General features: G+C 35.2%; 1 protein-coding gene across 5 annotated transcripts in view; it reads left to right on the forward strand.

Moving 5' to 3' along the window:
- The window catches only part of SECISBP2 (SECIS binding protein 2), an 82,936-nt gene that overhangs the window by 19,954 nt on the left and 42,878 nt on the right, over window positions 1-20,104 (forward strand). For 3 of the 5 annotated variants that reach the window (XM_044662119.1, XM_044662133.1, XM_044662150.1), the window contains 4 exons: window positions 445-564; window positions 5,688-5,777; window positions 6,527-6,616; window positions 8,189-8,321. In XM_044662119.1, the coding sequence (XP_044518054.1) occupies window positions 445-564; window positions 5,688-5,777; window positions 6,527-6,616; window positions 8,189-8,321 (433 nt within the window). The remainder of the gene's footprint in view (window positions 1-444; window positions 565-5,687; window positions 5,778-6,526; window positions 6,617-8,188; window positions 8,322-20,104) is intronic. The other 2 variants (XM_044662126.1, XM_044662141.1) reach the window with 2 other exon arrangements.

Below are 20,104 nucleotides of genomic sequence, written 5' to 3' on the forward strand. Positions count from 1 at the left end.
AAATCTGAGACTAAATATAACTGTCAAATGTGGATTCACCTCAAATCACAATTTGCCCATAGAAGTAACAACTTTAATAAGCTTTTATGAGAGAGTACTGGTTCATTATTGTGCCATTCTCATTGTTTAATATTCATTTTGTATATTCTCTAATGTATAGTACTTTACTCATGTACTATGGGCAAAAAAGAGATCTCTCAAATCCAGAACAATAATATTAATAATTTATAGCATTCTTCAAAATGATTTTTCCTATGCCATAAATTCCCTTTTTCTACTTGTGAATAGAAAACAAGTGAAAGGTAAACTATCTGTGAAAGATTTGCTAAAGAGACTATAACTCAATGGAATTTCTGATATAGTAAGAGAGATTTAATACATTGTCATCTTTTGGTGAATTTTATAAACAGCAATATTTTTTCCCACTTATTTTGTTTTCCATAGATAAAAACCAGCAGTATGTGTGAAACTGACCAAGAAGAAATGAAAAAGAACAAGAAAAAGAAAAGGAAGCCTAAAGCAAATTTTGAAACTCTTATGGTCCAGGAGCCACCAAAGATCGAAGTATCTTTGTTTTTATTTTATATTACATTTCTGTGATGTGTTAAATGTTTGTGTTCATAGGAACCTAGACTTATTTATTTTCTAATTGAAGTTCTTTTTCTTAATTTTTAAAATTTTAAAATAAATGGAATCTTGTGTATTTTTTTTTTTTAATAAAACTACTTAAGTTAGCACTTACTCCTTATTTACTTAGCACCTTTTCCAGGTACTGGGTAATCTGCTTGATTTTCCTTACAAAAGAAATATAGTTTTTTGTTAAGAAGATATCTGTTCAGACCTTCTAGGTTACTTAAAATAGAAAGCCAACTGTAGAACCTCTCTTATAGAGAACAATTTGCATAAAACTCTACTGCCATAGGTCCTCTAAGTGGATTCTGGGAAAGACTTGCTGACTGTGCCTTGTGATAATTGGAACACTTGTTGATACATTAAGCTGATGTTTTTAAGGAGGGTGGAGGTAATTTAATGTCTTTGCTTCCCAGTCTATAGAGAATTAATGTGGGAGGTTTTAGTTTAATTTCTACTGACCTTACAGGAATGCCTTTCTGACCTTTCAATGGTGAATATAGAGGTAGTATATAGTTTTTTTCCTCTTTTATTTGGATTAGTATGTTTTTAAGTTTAGGAATTGTATCCTGCTTTTACCCTTTGTCACTAGTAAAGCTGCTTTTATTGCATTTTATAATTTTGAAATACCTTATTCTCACCCCATATCTGAATCCATAAATTTTTTTTTTGTTTTGTTTTGTCTTGGCCAAGATCAGTGGTTTCCATGTAGTAGAAAGTTTGTGAATATTTTCCAAGGGATTCATAATGAGAATTCTCTAATAGTTCCTTAAGTAATAAATAATTGCCCAATTGTGTTACAAATATATTTTCTTCTATAAAGTTTGCAAAATGTATTTTATAAGAAGTCTTATAGGTAGTAAGCATATGAGGCCTTGCTGAATTAATTCATTGAATTCTTAGGGAATGTCCTACATTAAATATTTGTAAATATTTTATGATTACGTATTTAGTTTTCATGATTATAGGTAGAATAAATTTTTTTACTTTTATAATGTAAATTTCAATTTGGAAATTTTGAGGACAAAAATTGTAGTTATTTTAAGCACTTAAAGAATAAATCGAATATATTCACAACAACTATACATATGCATATATATATATATATATTATATACAACCTAATGAATTTATATATACCACAAAATCTAGTTTATACACAATACATTTTTGTTGTTGTTAAAGGGAGTTTATGGAATTAAAAAGTGGGGATCCACTATGTTAGTTCTTAGTGGCATGGACTGTAAGAATTTTCAGTCCTTTCTTTTCTTATTACATTTTCCTCATTTGGCTTCTTCTTTTATGGTATCTTGTAATTCATTTTTGGTGCTCTTTTTTCCCTTAACTGCTTTCTAGGAGTTAGGTAGATACTTGTTCAAGCTTGTGTTGGTCTCTCCTACTTTAGAGATTTTTCAAAGATTTTGATAATATTTCTTTGAATAAAGATGCTGAGTAGAATTAATATTGTTCATACCTGGCATGTAATAGGGTTTTAAACATAATTGCAATAATTTGGACAAACATGATTAAATCTAATGATTTCTATTTTTTGCTTTCTCTTTTCTGAGGCAACACAATATGTTGACCAAAAAGGACTTTATTAATAATAACTCAAGTTATTTGGAAAATTTTTTTTAGAATTACTTTGCTCACTTAAATTTGTGAAGTACCTATTGCACAAAAAGTATATTAGGTGCTAGAGATACAAAAATTAAGAAATGAGTTTGGCTCCAAGAAGTTTGCATTGTGTGACAGAAATACAGCTGAGTATAGATAAGTGATACAAGAATGGGTGTGATTGGGGGCAAAGGAGATACAGAAGAAGTGCTGTAGTAAAATTTGAAGAAAGAAGAACAATTTCGACTTTGGAGACCATGACAGAAAGTCTTAATTAGGTTAGGTTCAGGATTTCAAGGTTTGTAGTATAAGGGAGCCAGTTTTATTGAGGGGAAAATACAAGAAGGGACGGTCAGAGACAATGAAAAGAAATCTCCTGGGGATCTAGAGTGGGATTGGGCACATTGAAACTGGATTTTTAAAGGGTTCTTATCTGACTTATGAAGAACCCTACATACATTAGGGAAAAGAGAGAGAAGATCCTGAACCACTGACTGTTGGGGATGAGTTATGGGTCAGGCTGGAAGGAAAGAACACCTCAGCAGTCGACAACTACTTGATATTCAAACTCTGCTGGCAGATATGCTAGACTTCTTTTTATAGGTTGATTTCAGGGAATGTGAACTACTTCTTCCTTTACTGAGACAGAGAGGATGACTTATAAATTGCCCCAGTCTGTACAACACATAATGAAAATTTTGTAGCCTAACAGATCACATTCAGGGAGGCCTGTAAAATCCCAGGGCTTATTTTCACTAGGAGTCAGATATATAGGCGAGTTATGAGTCCACACTGAAATAATAGTCTCTCCATTTTTCACCCTGGAATATCAATTTTCCCCTGAGGTTTCTCACCCTGGAACAGTACTCTTCTCTACTGGCCCCCTTGGCCCCATTTTCCCACTAGTGAGTTCCATCTTTTGCCTCAATTTTGGGTAGGGATCTAAGCTGGCCACACTTCATTCCTCTTTAAGCTCTGCCTTTGACTTTCTAACATTAATACCTTATGCCCTCTTGTTGGTTTTGTTTCTTCCCCCTTCCTACACTCCAGCCTTCATCTCCTTTTTCCTCTCCCATTATAATGTTTAGTGGGTTTTGTTTTATTTTTTTGCTTTTATTTATATTCTTAGCAATTAGGATAGTTCCTAGCACTTGGAGCTTATTAAATGGGTCTAGCCTGGGAAGAGCCATAACAATTCTTTATTCCTCAATGTTTCTGATTTTTGTGGTGATATTACTGATGAATTCTGTCCTATTATTCTGGAAGTCGTTATGTCTGCTGACTTTTCTCCAGAAGTAGCATGAGGGTCCTGCAAGGTATGCTTACATATGCATTCATACACATATACACTCCTCAAGCAGGAATGGTGGAATAGTGGAAGTTAGTTTTAATATCCAAAATAGAGAGAGGTAGTAGTAGTAACAGTAGAAGGGTGGGGGAAAGGGCAGAAGCTATAGTGGGACTCTGCAGTATTGAAGGCTCTCTTTAGTCCAGCCCCAGACACACAGGAGGTCATTTTCCTGCTTTGACCGATGTTTAAAGTGATGGTGTGGTTTGGTGGGTGTCTCTGGGATGTTTCCACAGCAAGTGTGGTGTCAGCAAACTTCCTTTCTAAGTTACCCATAGGAAAAATAAATAAGCCTTCTCACTTTCCCTCTCTTTCCGAAGGCTTTTTAGTCAGGCCTTATAACCTGGATGGAAGTCAAGAGTCCTAGGAGCCTAGAAATGTATGGATAATCAGATTTTCAGGTCTTTAGCAAGACCATTAAGGACACCAAAGCTCTGTCAGTCAGAAAGTTACTTTTATCTCATATGTCTGTCTGGCCAGACCACAGTGTTGGCATTTATTGCCCTTGAGTCATTGAAAATTTGGATCCTGTTCTTTCCTCAGGCTTTGGCGTATTGTTGGCCACGACAAGCACCATCAGCTTGGCCAGCTGGGTTTGCCTTCTTGGAAATTCTGCTTCTTGAGTTCCCAATTGTTCTGACAGTAGAGGATGAGAAAGACCAGCTCCTGGAGCTATACCCTAGGGTTTAGGTGTAGCCTCTATCCCATTCCTCCTGATATTCCTTCTATCATGCTTAGCCTTTCAAGATTTGTTTGGGATTTTTTCACCTGGGGCATAAGGAAGAGTTCAGAGATCAGTGGCCCTCAAGATTCTTTCTGTTTCTGGGAAGGCAAAGCAAACAGCCAGAACTTGGCATTCAAGCAGGAGTCTTCAGCAGCTAAGGAATACTTTTTTACTTCAGAAGCCTGTAGAGCAAGTGCCCTTATGTATAGTCTGACAATTCAGATTGTACAATCAGATGTAGTCATAGCCTAAGGGTACTAACAGAAGTATACTGGTCATTGATGCCTGAGAATTGAACAGATTTGATAGAATTACGACTTTATGTGAAACTACAACCCAGATTGAAATAGTGGTGAGGTCATAGACCAAAGTATTTTTCAAGGTGCCACCAAGGAGAATGTTACTCACTTAATTTCACAGTCACTAATCACTGGGGTTGGGAATAGCTGTCTGTGCAGGATCAAATACAAAATCCTGTGGTATTCAAAGCTATTTATAACCTATTTCTCTCCTACCATTTTAGTTTTTTTTTATACTTTGTTCCCTACCATATATTCTTTGATACAGTGACCTCCTGACTTTTTTACAAACAAGATGGCTCTTAGTGTTTTCTCTGCTTGTTCTCCACATCTGGAAAGCTCTCCCTTTTCATTTCCCCCTACTGACTTTCCTGGCTTCCTTCCCATCCTTTCTCCTATCCCAAATAAAATAAAATGCCATCTTCTTCTGGAAGCCTTCACTAACCCCTCTTAATTCCCTCTGTTAATTATTTCCTATTTGTCCTGAACATGGTTTGTTTGTCTCTTCTGTTGGATTATAGTCAGACTCTGTCTTTTTTTAAAAATTATTTATTTATTTTTGGCATTTTTTTTTTTTGAGTTCTGAATTTTCTCCTTCTCTTCTGTCCCTAGAAGACAAGAAATATGAAATCATGCAAAATCTTAGAAGGCAAGAGATGTGATATCAATTACACATGTGAAATCATGTAAAATATATTTCCATGTTAGCCATGTTGACAAAAAAAAAGGCAAGAAGAAGAAAGTGAAAAAACAATGCTTCAGTTTACATTCAGACTTCATCAGTTCTCTCTTTGGGGATGGATAGCATTTTTCTTGGACTTCAGTGAAATTATTTATCAATTTTCTCCTAAAATTAATTTAAAACATTTTATATTGCTATATATGGTTTATTTCTTTATTGTATAGTATTGTAGATTTGGAAGAAATACTCCTTTCATAGTAAAAATCATTGAGAATAATAATTTGTCGATTAAAAAAAAAAATATGGCAAAGAAAGTTATTTTTTCTGAATATGTATATTGTGTTTTTAAAGTTTTTAATAAGTAGATAAAAGAATGTCATTTATTTAGGATATTGAAGAGTTTCCTAATCTGGAAGTTGCTTCTGAAAGAAAAAACAGACTGGACTCTTCAAAATATTTATCTAAATATCAACCAGAGGTAATATTCAATATTTTGAAAAGAGATAAAACATAATTCCTGCTAGTATGCCTTTTGTGGTTTAAATAAAACTTCAGCAGAATGACTTTCAAGTTTTCCTCTTGGATTTTTTCTCTAAAACAATTTTTTTTCTTACTTGTTTCATGCTGATAGAATGAATGAGTTGGAAGATCAAATTCTCTTGTCAGATAGGTTTTATTTTTTTAATTAAAGCATTTTTGTCTATTCTGCAATATCTTATCAATTAACTGACTGTAATAGGGAAGATAATGTTTTCTAGGAAACTTTAATTTAAAAGCATGTCATACATTTTAAAAGCATATCATACATTTGTACATTGTAGATGAAAGAATTATAAAAATATATGCAAACTGAGTAATTGAAAAATCAGGGGTGATCTTGGAAGAATTTGGTGAAATATACATTCTTTTTCATTGTGGAAGGATTGGAATATGTACACTTTGTGAGTGTATCATCTTGTGAGAGTAACCATCTTAGTTGTTTTTACTTCATCTTTTTTGTCAAAAGTGAAGGATCAGTTGAGAAGTATAGATAGAGTTGGGTCTCTTCCCCCCATTACCCCAGCCACCTATGGCCATAATATAATGACTAAAGACCTCAATAAAATGTGTATTTATACATTGTGTTACAAAAGCCTTATTGCAGTTTTAAGGAAAGGTTTAATAGTTTGCAAAGGTTTAAAGCGAAATAGATCTTGATGAACTAAAGAGAGATTTGGTTTTGTACAGGATGCTGAAGAACTTGTTAACCAAACACTGACTTCTGACAGAAGAAGTGGAACACAGTCACCAAAATTTCACTCTAAACAGCAACCAGAGGTGAACTTAACAACAGTATCCCTTTATTGGGTTAATTAGTTTTCTGGAATGAATTTGTAGCTTCAGTGAATTTTAAAACATTTGAATTTACATTTTAATTGGGTAGATTTATTTATGTTTACATATATCTATACAACATTTCATTACTATTATGCTTTAATGGGGTAGAATTCCTCACTCATACTTGTCATACACAAGACAGCATTCCAGAAAACTTTGCATTTTGATGAACTTTTCTTGCAGATAAAACCTTTTGGCTGTTATTTTGCAATCATTCAGTCAGCCCATATTTATTGAGTGTCTGCCGGACAGGGGTGTATGCTAGGTGTCGGGGTTATAAAGACAAAAATAAAAGCAATCTCTTCTCTTTAAGAAGTTTTTATTCTTTTGGAGGACATGGCAGGAACATGGCAAGTATGTAAAGAGTAAATATAAATTTATTGGTGGGGATTCCCAAATAGTTGGAGGATGTGGAGATCAGAAATGGTTTTCTATAGAAAGTGAAACTTGAATTACACCTTGAAAGAAGTGTAAGATTCTACCAGGGAATGAGGAAGAGATACTTTCCCAGCATGGAGGATGACCAGTGCAAAAGCATGAAGACAGGAGGTAAAGTACACATACCTTAGTATATGGAGGATAGATTGAAATGGGGAGAGACTTGAGCCTGGGGATCAATTAAGAGGCTTTTTTAGTCTAGTCAAGAGTTAATAAGGCCCTGAATTAAAACATTAAGAGCTAGAGAAAGGGGGTTAGATAAAGGGTGTTTATAGACATAAAAAGAGCAAAATTTGGCTATGTGGGATGAAAGAAGTAAGAAACCAAGGGTGATGACATGGTTGTAACCCAAGAAACTCGAATAATGATAATAACCTCAAAAAAAATTTGTAATTGAGGGGTGCATTGTGGGGAAAAGAAAATCTGTTTATTTTTAGATATTTAATAGGCAATTGGTGAATTGGACCTGGAGCTCCTACCTGTCACAGACTTGCTATGTTACTTTTTTTTTAGTCATTTTAATCTGTTTCCTTATCAGCAGAAATAATGGTTTGAATTTTCTAACTCTTAATATCCAGTTATTCTGTGATTATAATTATACAACTTTGGTTAGTAAGTGACATAAATATTACTTAAATATTTTAATAACATCAGGATAGTAGTTAATACTTTTATGGTGAGGTGTCTGAATGCATCTTACTTGATAACGTGTAAAAATATCCATATGTATATGTGTGTGTGAATATATACATATATATGGAAAATGACAATATTGGAGGGAAACAATGCTCATAATTGTGAAAAGGATGAACTCATCCATAAAAGAAGAGAGGATAGCTGAATAAATTAGAAAGCAGAATCCTAAATACACCAGTTAATTAAAAGTAAACAACAAATTGGTATACAACATTTGGTCATTTAATTTCTAATTGGAGGAAAAATTAGGGATTTTCATATACATATTTGAATGATTTCATGTATATACATACATATGTACATATAAATTTAAAATTATTTATATGTAGGCATTTATATGTGCATAAAGAAAAGATCTCATTTTTCCTTTAATTTTAGACTACTTCCAAAAAGTTTGGGAAGAAGAGTCAAATTCCAGTGAAGTTGGATTTGGGAGGAATGCTTGCTGCATTGGAAAAAAAGCAGCATTCACAGAATTCAAAACAGTCTTCCAAACCTATTGTAGTTTCTGGTAAGATAAATTCATTATCTCCTTTTGTTTCATTATCTATTTTCTTTAGGAAAAAAAAGACTGAAAACAATTTTTTTCCTAATATTTCATTTTGTGGGTGATTAGTTTTGCATATATGAAGGTTGTTTGAATAATAGATTTTCAAGGAATCATAAAGAAACTGATTTTAATATTGGCATGAAATTAAAAGCAATGGAAATGGATTGAAAGCATTTTCACATTATTTTACTGCATCTTCCTACAGATTTGGTCTATAGGCCAAATATCCCCATTAGAGATCAATAAATCAAAGCTTAGGGTGGTTAAGTCACTCAGTCAAGTTCATAAATGGTGAAGCTGGAAATATAGCAATTATACAAATCCCTTTTATGAGATACAGGGAATTTTGAGAGAGAGAGAGAGAGACAGAGGAGAGAGAAGAATTTTTTAGAAAAGCATAATAAGTTCAGTATGTTGAATTTGAGATGCCCATAGAGTTTCAGATGTTAAAAAGGCAGGTGGGGAAGGGAGATTGGAAATCACTTTAGGGATGGATAAATTGATCCAAAAATCATGTATATCAAATTTACAAAAAATCAAGCCATTCCCCAATTGCAAATGGGATATGAATAAGCAGTTTTCAGATGAAGAAATCAAAACTATCAATAACCACATGAAAAAGTGTTCTAAATCCCTCCTGATTAGAGAAATGCAAATCAAAAGAACTCTGAGGAACCATTTCACACCTAGCAGATTAGCCAATATGACAGCAAAGGAAAATAATAATGTTGATGGGGATGTGGCAAAATTGGGACATTAATGCACTGCTGGTAGAGTTGTGAATTGATCCAGCCATACTGGAAGGCAATTTGGAATTATTCCCAAAGGGCCTTAAAAGGGTATATGTATACCCTTTGATTCGGTAATACTACTACTGAGTTTGTACCTCAAAGAGATAATAAAAGAAAATACTTGTACAAAAAAAATAATTTATTGTCACGCTTTTTATAGTGGCAGAAAATTTGGAAAATGAGGGGGTGTTCCCTCAATTGGAGAGTGGCTGAACAAATTATGGTAGAAATGCAGAAGAAAAACATGATTAATTATGCAGTTCTATGGACTGGGGTTTTGGCTTTAGAAGAACACTATTACAAATATGAATATGGAAATAGGTTTTGAACAATGATACATGTATAATCCAGTGGAATTGCCTGTCAACATTGCTAAGGATGGGGGGAGGGAAGAGAGGAGGAAAAGAACATGAAACTTGTAACAATGGGAAACATTTTTTTAAGTCAGATACATAAAAACTGTTAGTAAATTATTATAGTTGTTAAAGGGACGAATTCATCCATAGAGGAAAAGAGGATAGCAGAATAAATTAGAAAGCAGAGTCCAAATAAAGCCAATTAATTAAAAGGAAACAACCAAGATACAACATTAGGTAGTTTGATTTCTAATTAGGGAAAAGATTAAGGCCTTTTTAAGTTGGGAGGAAGAGAATGAACAGATGCAATTTCATAAAATCAGAAAAAGGAGGTGTTATACTCCTCATAGTGTCTGTATTCAAGCAAAGGTATGTGGAGACAATAATTGATTGATTGTTTTTAGTATATAAAAGTGTCTTCTCCTGTATTCAGGTTTCAGTGCCAAAGCTGAAGAAAGTTACTGGTCCCAATTGGTTGGGCAGTTTCCATTTATATATATATATTCCATAAATAATATATTTGGAAGATTGGACCTTTGTTCCCTCAGTCATTTCATCTTTTGCCCACTACAAAGTAATTTTTGGGTTACTTTCTAACTCATTCTGCTATTCTTTTTTCCTTTATGGATGAGTTCATCCCTTTCACAATTATGATTGTTAATTATTTTTTCTCTCCAATCATAATTTCACTCAATGCTACAATACATATTGCTAAGGTAAAAAAAGATAAGCAAGGAAATTACGTTTTGCTTAATGCATGAACCTGAAAATATGATCTTTAAATGCTTAAAGGAAAACTTAATTGAATTGGAAGGAGTAATAGATAGTAAAACTATTATAGTAGAGGAACAGGAGACCTAAATGTGTCCTTTTCAGGTTCTAACCAAATTGAAACAAAAGATAAAAAAAGAAGTTAAGAACTCCAATAGAATTTTGGAAATATTAGAGATGATATATCAAGACCTGAGTTTAAATCCAGCCTCAAAATCTGGGAAGTCCCTTAACCCCGTTTGCTTCAGTTTGCTCATCTGTCAAGTGATCTGGAGAAAGAAATGATAGACCACTCATATCTTTTCTGGGAAAGCCTCAAATAAAGTCATAAAGAGTTAGATATGATTGAAACAACTTAATAAAGAATTTAAAAATCATTGGAGACTAAATAACAATTCTGAAGAACTGGTGGGTCAGAGATCAGATTATAGAAGTAATAGAAAATCTCATCAGAGAAAATTACAATAATGAGACAAATTATGAAAACTTGAGGATATAGCTAAAGCAGTTTTTTTTCTTACCCTTACTTTCAGTCTTAAAATCAATACTGTGTATTGGTTCCAAGGCAGAAGAGCATTCAGGGGTAGGCGATGAAGGTTACTTGACTTGCCCACAACTAGGAAGTGTCTGAGGCCAGATTTGAATCCAGTATCTTCCATCTCTAGACCTGGTTCTAAATCCACTGAGCCACAGAGCTGCCCCCAGTAAAGCAGTTTTGACTGGAAATTCTGTAAGCACTTTTTTCAACGGAAAAAAAAGTAAGTCATTTGAACAGCAAATCAAAAACCTTTTACTCAATTAAAAAACAAATGGGAAATTATCAGAAATTTTGCCTCAATTAAATGTGAACAAAAGCTGAAGGTAAATTTTAAAAAAATAGATTGACAAAAGATGAAATTGACTGTTTTAAATAACCCAAAGGGGAAATAAAAAAACAGAACAAAGATCGATTTACAAATAAATTCTATCAACTAAAGAACAACTAATTGTTCTTTATACAATACTACTACTATAATACAATCCTATAAAACAATGAACTGTTTGTAGTGAGAAAAGAGGAAACTTTCCCAAATTTATTACAAATATGTTCTCACTCCCTAAAGCAAAGAGAGAGAAATCAGAGAAAGAAATTATAGATCAGTATCTTAATGAACATTGTTCCAAAATTTTAAAATGAAATATTTGCGAGGAAACTACAACATATTTGAAAAAGACAGCATGACTAGATTGGATTTATACCAGGAAGGTAGGATTGGTTCAGCATAAGGAAGTCTGTGATAACATAGTTCAAAAAAATGAAGATGAAATAAACCATTCACTTCTGACAAATAGGTAATAAACTTTTTAAGAAGAAGAAAGAGACGTCTATTTTCAGAGATGGCTAATAGGAACCTTTTTTCCTTTCTAGCCTATAATGGTATGTATTAAGGGGGGGAGATTTTTTTTTTTTAAGATTTAAATATTTTATTAGAAAAAATTTCCATGTTTACATGATTCATGTTTTTACTTTCCCCTCCCCCCCCCCCCATATCCAATGCACATTTCCACTGGTTTTAACATGTCATCAATCAAGACTTATTTACATATTATTGATAGTTGCATGGGTGTGATCATTTTGAGCCTGCATCCCCAACCATGTCAGCATCAACCCATGTGTTAAAGCAGTTGTTTTTCTTCTGTGTTTCCACTCCTGCAATTCTTCCTCTGAATGTGGGTAAGCGTTCTTTTCCATAAATCCCTAAAAATTTCCCATGGTCATTGTATTGCTGCTAGTACAGAAGTCCATTACATTCGATTTTTTTTTTAAACCCTTACCTTCCGTCTTGGAGTCAATACTATGTATTGGCTCCAAGGCAGAAGAGTGGTAAGGGCTAGGCAATGGGGGCTAAGTGACTTGCCCAGGGTCACATAGCTGGAAAGTGTCTGAGGTCAGATTTGAAACTAGGACCTCCCATCTCTAGGCCTGGCTCTCAATCCACTGAGCCACCCAGCTGCCCCCCATTACATTCGATTTTACCACAATGTATCAGTCTCTGTATATAATGTTCTTCTGGCTCTGCTCCTTTCACTCTGCATCAATTCCTAGAGGTCTTTCCAGTTCACATGAAATGCTTCCAGTTTATCATTCCTTGAGCACAATAGTATTCCATCACCAGCATATACCACAATTTGTTCACCCATTCCCCAGTTGAAGGGCATACCCTCATTTTCCAGTTTTTTTGCCACCACAAAAAGTGCGACTATAAATATTTTTGTACAAGTCTTTTTATCTATGATCTCTTTGAGGTACAAACCCAGCAATGCTATAGCTGGATCGAAGGGCAGGAAGACTTTTATTGCTCTTTCGGCATAGTTCCAAATTGCCATCCAGAATGGCTGGATCAGTTCACAACTCCACCAGCAATGTATTAATGTCCCAATTTTGCCACATCCTTTCCAACATTCATTACTCTCCCCTTCTTTCATTTTAGCCAATCTGCTAGGTGTGAGGTGGTACATAAGAGTTGTTTTGATTTGCATTTCTCTAATTATTAGAGATTTAGAACACTTTCTCATGTGCTTATTGATTTTTATTTTGATTTCTTTACCTGAAAATTGCCTATTCATGTCTCTTGCCCATTTATCAATTGGGGAATGGCTTGATTTTTTATACAATTGATTTAACTCCTTGGATATTTGAGTAATTAGACCCCTGTCAGAGTTTTTTGTTATAAAGATCTTTTCCCAATTTGGTGTTTCCCTTCTGATTTTGGCTACATTGTTTTTGTTTGTACAAAAGCTTTTTAGTTTAATATAATCAAAATCATTTCTTTTACATTTTGTAATTTTCTCTAACTCTTGCTTGGTTTTAAAGTCTTTCCTTTCCCAGAGATCTGACAAGTATACTATTCTGTGTTCACTTAACTTATTTATAGTTTCCCTCTTTATATTCAAGTCGTTCACCCATTCTGAATTTATCTTGTTGTAGGGTGTGAGATGTTGATCTAAACCTAATGTCTCCCATATTGTTTTCCAAATTTCCCAGCAGTTTTTGTCAAATAGTGGATTCATGTCCCAGAAGTTGGGCTCTTTGGGTTTATCATACACTGTCTTGCTGATGTCATTTACTCCAAGTCTATTCCACTGATCCTCCCTTCTGTCTCTTAGCCAGTACCATATTGTTTTGATGACTGCTGCTTTATAGTATAGTTTAATATCTGGTACTGCTAGGCCCCCTTCCTTCACATTATTTTTCAGTATTTCCCTTGATATTCTTGATCTTTTGTTATTCCAAATGAACTTTGTTATAGTTTTTCCTAATTCAGTAAAGAAGTTTTTTGGTAGTTTGATAGGTATGGCGCTAAATATGTAAAATAATTTGGGTAGAATGGTCATTTTTATTATCATGTTAGCTCTTCCTACCCATGAGCAATCAATGTTTTTCCAGTTGTTTAGATCTAGTTTTAATTGTTTGGAAAGTGTTTTGTAGTTGTGTTCGTATAATTCCTGTGTTTGTTTTGGTAGATAGATTCCTAAATATTTTATATTGTCTACGGTGAGATTTTAAATGGTGTTTCTCTTTCTACCTCTTGCTGCTCTGATGTATTTTGGTAATATATAGAAATGCCGATGATTTATGTGCATTTATTTTGCATCCTGCAACTTTGTTAAAGTTGTTGATTATTTCTACTAGCTTTTTAGTTGGTTCTCTAGGATTTTATAAGTAGAGCATCATATCATCTGCAAAGAGTGATAACTTAGTCTCCTCATTGCCTATTTTAATACCTTCAATTTCTTTTTCTTCTCTAATTGCTGCTGCTAGTGTTTCTAGTACAATGTTAAATAATAGACGTCATAATGGACATCCTTGTTTCACACCTGATCTTATTGAGAGGGTTTCTAATTTATCCCCATTGCATATGATGCTTGTTGATGGTTTTAGATATATACCGTTTATTATTTTTAGGAAAGGTCCTTCTATTCCTATACTTTCTAGTGTTTTGAATAGGAATGGATGTTGTATTTTGTCAAAGGCTTTTTCAGCATCTATTGACATAATCATGTGGTTTTTGTTGGTTTGCTTATTGATATGGTCGATTATGTGAATGGTGTTCCTGGTGTTGAACCATCCTTGTATTCCTGGTATAAATCCCACCTGATCATACTGAATAACCCACGTGATCACTTGCTGGAGTCTTCTTGCTAGTATTCTGTTTAAGATTTTTGCATCTATGTTCATTTAAGAAGATTAGTCTCTAGTTTTCATTTTGTTTTCGACCTACCTGGCTTTGGGATCAGTACCATATTTGTATCATAAAAGGAGTTTGATAGAACTCCTTCTTTGCTTATTATGTCACATAGTTTGTATTGTATTGGAATTACTTGTTCTTTGAAGGTTTGATAGAATTCACTTGTGAATCCATCTGATCCTGGGGATTTTTTCTTAGGGAATTCTTTGATGGCTTGTTCAATTTCTTTTTCTGATATGGTATTATTTAAATATTCTATTTGTGAAAAAGATCGATATATGGAGGGCACCAGGGATGTTACAATATAATCTAAATGGTTGCGGGTTCACACACTGGGTTGTAGAAGAGACAGGACCAGGATGGAGAGATCAGAGTAAACAACTAAGGTGCTGATAACTGACAAGAATGTCACCAACTGTCACCAGCTCTGTTGTGAGGAAGATTAGTTAATTGATTAAGTATTAAGGTTGACCTAGCAGGAAGGCTGGAGCGTTCTATGATGGAATGAAGGAGGAAGAAGTAGGTGCCTTGTGCCCTGAGAGAGAGACTCCATTAGTGGTAGGCAAAAACTGTTGCCAGCCCTGAGAGATCTCAGACCCTCCTTCCTGATTTCCTTGGGATCCTGAGTGGAGGTGGATTTCTAGCAACAACAGAACAGCACCAAGAAAAGGAGAAGTTTGGGATCTGGTGGACAGTTTCTCAAGCACACTCTTTCTTCTTGGATATCTTGGACCACCTAGGATTTTGGCATCCAGTGAGCATCTTTGGAAAACTGTGAGAACCCTCAAAGCCACCCTCAGATCGATAGCTGTGGTGATTCAAGCCTGGCTGGTACCAGGATTGATTCAGCCTCCTAGAGACTCCACTGTTCCCTTGGCCCTGTCTGCTTAGGTCACTAAGATTAGTGTAGAGAAGTCCTCCTCTTTCCCCTAAGGTTTTGCCCTTTAAGTTTTAAGTATAGAGATCCCCATCCCACCTCTGTTTTAGTTAAATATAATTAAAACCTGTTAAAACCTTTTACCTTGCCTGTTGGATTCAAAGCCTCTGGCCCAGTGGTGACAGTTGATCAACAGCCATTTTGTCAGTTAGCAACAGCATAGCTGTGACCTCTGGTCTCCCTAAACTGGTCATGTCTCTCCTACAACCCAGTGTGTAAGCCCACAATCATTTAGATTTATTGTAATATCTCTGGTACCTCCATTATCATTTCTACAGCTTACCACTAGGCCAGAGTCTTAGAAACCAGCAGGTAAAAGGTTTTAACAGGTTTAATTATGTTCAGCTAAAAGGTGGGATAGGGAATTCTACATTAAAACCTAAATGGCAAAACCACAGGGCAAGGGGAGGACTTCTCTACTCGAATCTTAGTGATCTAGCAGGCAGAGCCCAAAGGAGCAGTAATGGAGTCTCTGGGAGGCTGCATAAAACCTGGTTCCAGCCAGGCTTGACCAGCACAGCTAAAGGGCTGTGGGTGGCTTTGAGGGTTTCTCACGGTAATCCACAGATGATCTCAGGATGCCAAAAGCCAAGATGGTCCAAGGTATCCAAGTAGAGCGAGTGTGCTTGAGATGCTGTTGACCAGATCCCAAAATCCTTCTCCACCTGCTGCTGCTCTGTACGTCTTGTCCCCTTGCTAGATGCCACCACCACACAGGATCACAGAGAAATCAGGATGCAGGGTGTCCTTTACTCTGAGATCTCCCAGGGCTAACAACAGTTTGCGCCAATCCCTAATGGAATCTCTCTCAGGGCACAAGCCACTTCCTGCTCTTTCATTCCATCTTGGAATGTTCCAATCTTTCCTGCTAGGTCCACCTTAATACTTAATTAATAACTAATCTTCCTCACAACATTGTTGCAATTAGTTGTTCTTTGAAGGTTTGATAGAATTCACTTGTGAATCCATCTGGTCCTGGTGATTTTTTCTTAGGGAGTTCTTTGATGGCTTGTTCAGTTTCTTTTTCTGATATGGGATTATTTAAATATTCTATTTCTTCTTCTGTTAATCTAGGCAGTTTGTATTTTTGTAAATATTCATCCATCTCACCTAGATTATTATATTTATTGCCATATAATTGGGCAAAAATAGTTTTTAACGATTGCCTTGATTTCCTCTTCATTAGAAGTGAGGTCTCCCTTTTGATCTTTGATACTGATGATTTGGTTTTCTTCTTTCCTTTTTTAAATTAGATTGATCAGTACTTTGTCAATTTTGTTTATTTTTTCAAAGTATAACTTCTAGTCTTATTTATTAATTCAATAGTTCTTTTACTTTCAGTTTTATTGATTTCTCCTTTAATTTTTATAATCTCTAATTGGGTCTTTAGCTGGGGATTTTTAATTTGTTCCCTTTCTAGTTTTTTGATTTGCATGCCCAGTTCATTGATCTTTGCCCTCTCTAATTTGTTAATACTTGCATTCAAGGATATAAATTTCCCCCTGAGTAACTGCCTTAGCTGCATCCCACAGAGTTTTGTAGGATGTCTCATCACTGTCATTCTCTTCAATGAAATTATTGATTATTTCTATGATTTGTTCTTTAACTGGTTTTGGAGAATCAAATTATTGAATTTCCAATTAGTTTTTGATTTACCTGTCCATATGCCCTTACTAATTATTATTTTATTGCGTTATAATCTGAAAAGGTTACATTTATTATTTTTGCTCTTTTGCATTTGTTTGCAATGTTTCTAGGCCCTATTACATGGTCAGTCTTTGTGAATATACCATGTGCAGCCGAAAAGAAGGTGTATTCCTTTTTGTCTCTATTTATTTTTTTCCATGTATCTATTAACTCTAATTTTTCTAGGATTTCATTCACCTCTCTTGTCTCTTATTTATTTTTTGGTCTAATTTATCTAGATCTGAAAGAGGAATATTTAGATCTCCTACTAGTATAGCTTTACTATCTATTTCCTTCCTGAGCTCTGCCAGTTTCTCCTTTATGAATTTCGGTGCTATACCATTTGGTGCATACATGTTGAATACTGCTATTTCCTCATTGTCTATACTACCTTTCATGAGAATGTAATTACCTTCCCTGTCTCTTTTAATCAGATCTATTTTTACTTTCGCTTTGTCAGAAATCATGATCACCACTCCTGCCTTCTTTTTCTCAGTTGAAGCCCAAAAGATTTTGCTCCAGCCCTTGATCTTAAACCTGTGTATGTCCACTCGCCTCATATGTCTTTCTTGTAGACAACATATGATAGGATTTTGGTTTCTAATCCCCTCTGCTATTTGCTTCTGTTTTATGGGTGAGTTCATCCCATTCACATTCAGAGTTATAATTATCAGTTATGTATTTGCCAACATTTTGGTATCCTCTCCTAGTTCTACCCCTTCTTCTATTTCCTTTTAAACGAGAGTTTTTTTTAGACCAGTCTCCCTTGTGCCCTCCTTTGATTTACTTCCCTTTCCACCCCCTCTCTTATTATTACCCACCTTTTATTTTTTAAGGCCTAATTAATTCCTTCCCCCCCGTCCTCCTCTCCCTTTTTTGACCTCCCCACTTCCCTCCTCCCCTTGGTTTATCCCTTCTGACTTTCTCAGTAGGGTTAGATAGAATTTTATATCCCAATAGATATAGCTACTCTTCCCTCTCAGGGTTAATTTCGCAGAGAGTAAGGTTTAAATATTACCTCTTAATGCTCTCTTCCTCTCCTTTTTATAGTATTCATCCCCTCCCCTTCCCATACCCTTTTTGTGTGGTATAGAATATCCTGTTTTTCTTATTCATTCAAGTTTCTCTTGGTGCCATCTACTATTCAACCCCTTCTCCCCCCACCTCGTATCATCTTAGACCATTTAGTACTCCAACCTCTCCCTGTGAATAATTCTTCTAATTACTATAAAGAAATACAGTGTTTGAAAATTACACATAACATTTCTCCATATAGGAATACAAATAATTTGATCTTATTGAAGCCATTAAAGAGGCAAATTTAAAAATAAGAGTTTTCTTTCTTTCCCCTCTGTTTCTTATTTACCTTTTCATGTTTCTCTTTGTTTTTGTGGTTGGATATCAAACTTTCCATTTAGTCCTGGTCTTTTCAGTGTGTGAAAATACTTGGAAATCTTCTATCTTGTTGAATGCCCATACTTTCCCCTGGAAGTATATAGTCAGTTTTGATGGGTAGGTGATCCTTGGTTGTAGACCCAGTTCTCTTGCCTTTCTGAATATCATATTCCAAGCCTTGCTTTTAGTGTGGAGGCTGCCAGGTCCTGTGTGATACTGATTGGTGCTCCTTGATATCTGAATTGTCTCTTTCTGGCTTCTTGTAAATTTTTTTCTTTTACTTGAAAGCTCTTGAATTTGGCTATTATATTCCTGGGGGTTGTCTTTTCAGGGTTTAGTTTAGAGGGTGATCTATGAATCCTTTCAATATCTATATTGCTCGCTTGTTGAAGAACTTCAGGGCAATTTTGTTGCATGATTTCTCGTAGTATGGAGTTTTTTGCTTTTTCAGGAACACCAATGATTCTTTTTTTTTTAAGTTGCTATTTATTTATTTTTTAAAATTTAAGCATTTATTAATAATCATTTTTAACATGGTTACATGATTCATGCTCCTACTTTCCCCTTCACCCCCCGCAATCCCCCTACCCATGGCCGACGCACATTTCCACTGGTTTTGTCATGTGTCCTTGATCAAGACCTATTTCCAAATTGTTGGTGGTTGCATTGGTGTGGTAGTTTCGAGTCCACATCCCTAATCATGTCCACCCTGACCCATGCATTCAAGCAGTTGCTTTTCTTATATGTTTCCTCTCCTGCAGTTCTTTCTCTGAATGTAGGTAGCGTTCTTTACCATAAATCCCTCAGAGGTGTCCTGGGTCATTGCATTGCTGCTGGTACAGAAGCCCATTACATTCGATTTTACCACAGTATATCAGTCTCTGTGTACAGTGTTCTTCTGGCTCTGCTCCTTTCGCATCAGTTCCTGGAGGTCTCTCCAGTTAGAGTGGAACTCCTCTAGTTTATTATTCCTTTTAGCACAATAGTATTCCATCACCCGCATATACCACAGTTTGTTCAGCCATTCCCCAATTGAAGGACATACCCTCCTTTTCCAGTTTGTTGCCACCACAAAAAGCACAGCTATAAATATTTTCATACAAGTCTGTTTATCTATGATCTCTTTGGGGTACAAACCCAACGATGGTATGGCTGGATCAAAGGGCAGGCATTCTTTTATAGCCCTTTGAGCATGATTCCAAATTGCCAGCCAGAATGGCTGGATCAGTTGACAGCTCCACCAGCAATGCATTAGTGCCCCAATTTTGCCACATCCCCTCCAACATTCATTACTCTCCCCTTCTTTCATTTTAGCCAATCTGCTAGGTGTGAGGTGATACCTCAGAGTTGTTTTGCTTTGCATTTCTCTAATTATTAGAAATTTGGAACACTTTCTCATGTGCTTATTGATACTTTTGATTTCTTTACCTGAAAATTGCCTATTCATGTCTCTTGCCCATTTATCAATTGGGGAATGGCTTGATTTTTTATACAATTGCTTTAACTCCTTGTATATTTGAGTGATTAGACCCCTGTCAGAGTTTTTTGTTCTAAAGATTTTTTCCCAATTTGTTGTTTC

Source organism: Gracilinanus agilis, chromosome 1 (assembly GCF_016433145.1).
Source record: "Gracilinanus agilis isolate LMUSP501 chromosome 1, AgileGrace, whole genome shotgun sequence".
In the NCBI taxonomy this organism is placed as follows: Eukaryota; Metazoa; Chordata; class Mammalia; order Didelphimorphia; family Didelphidae; genus Gracilinanus; species Gracilinanus agilis.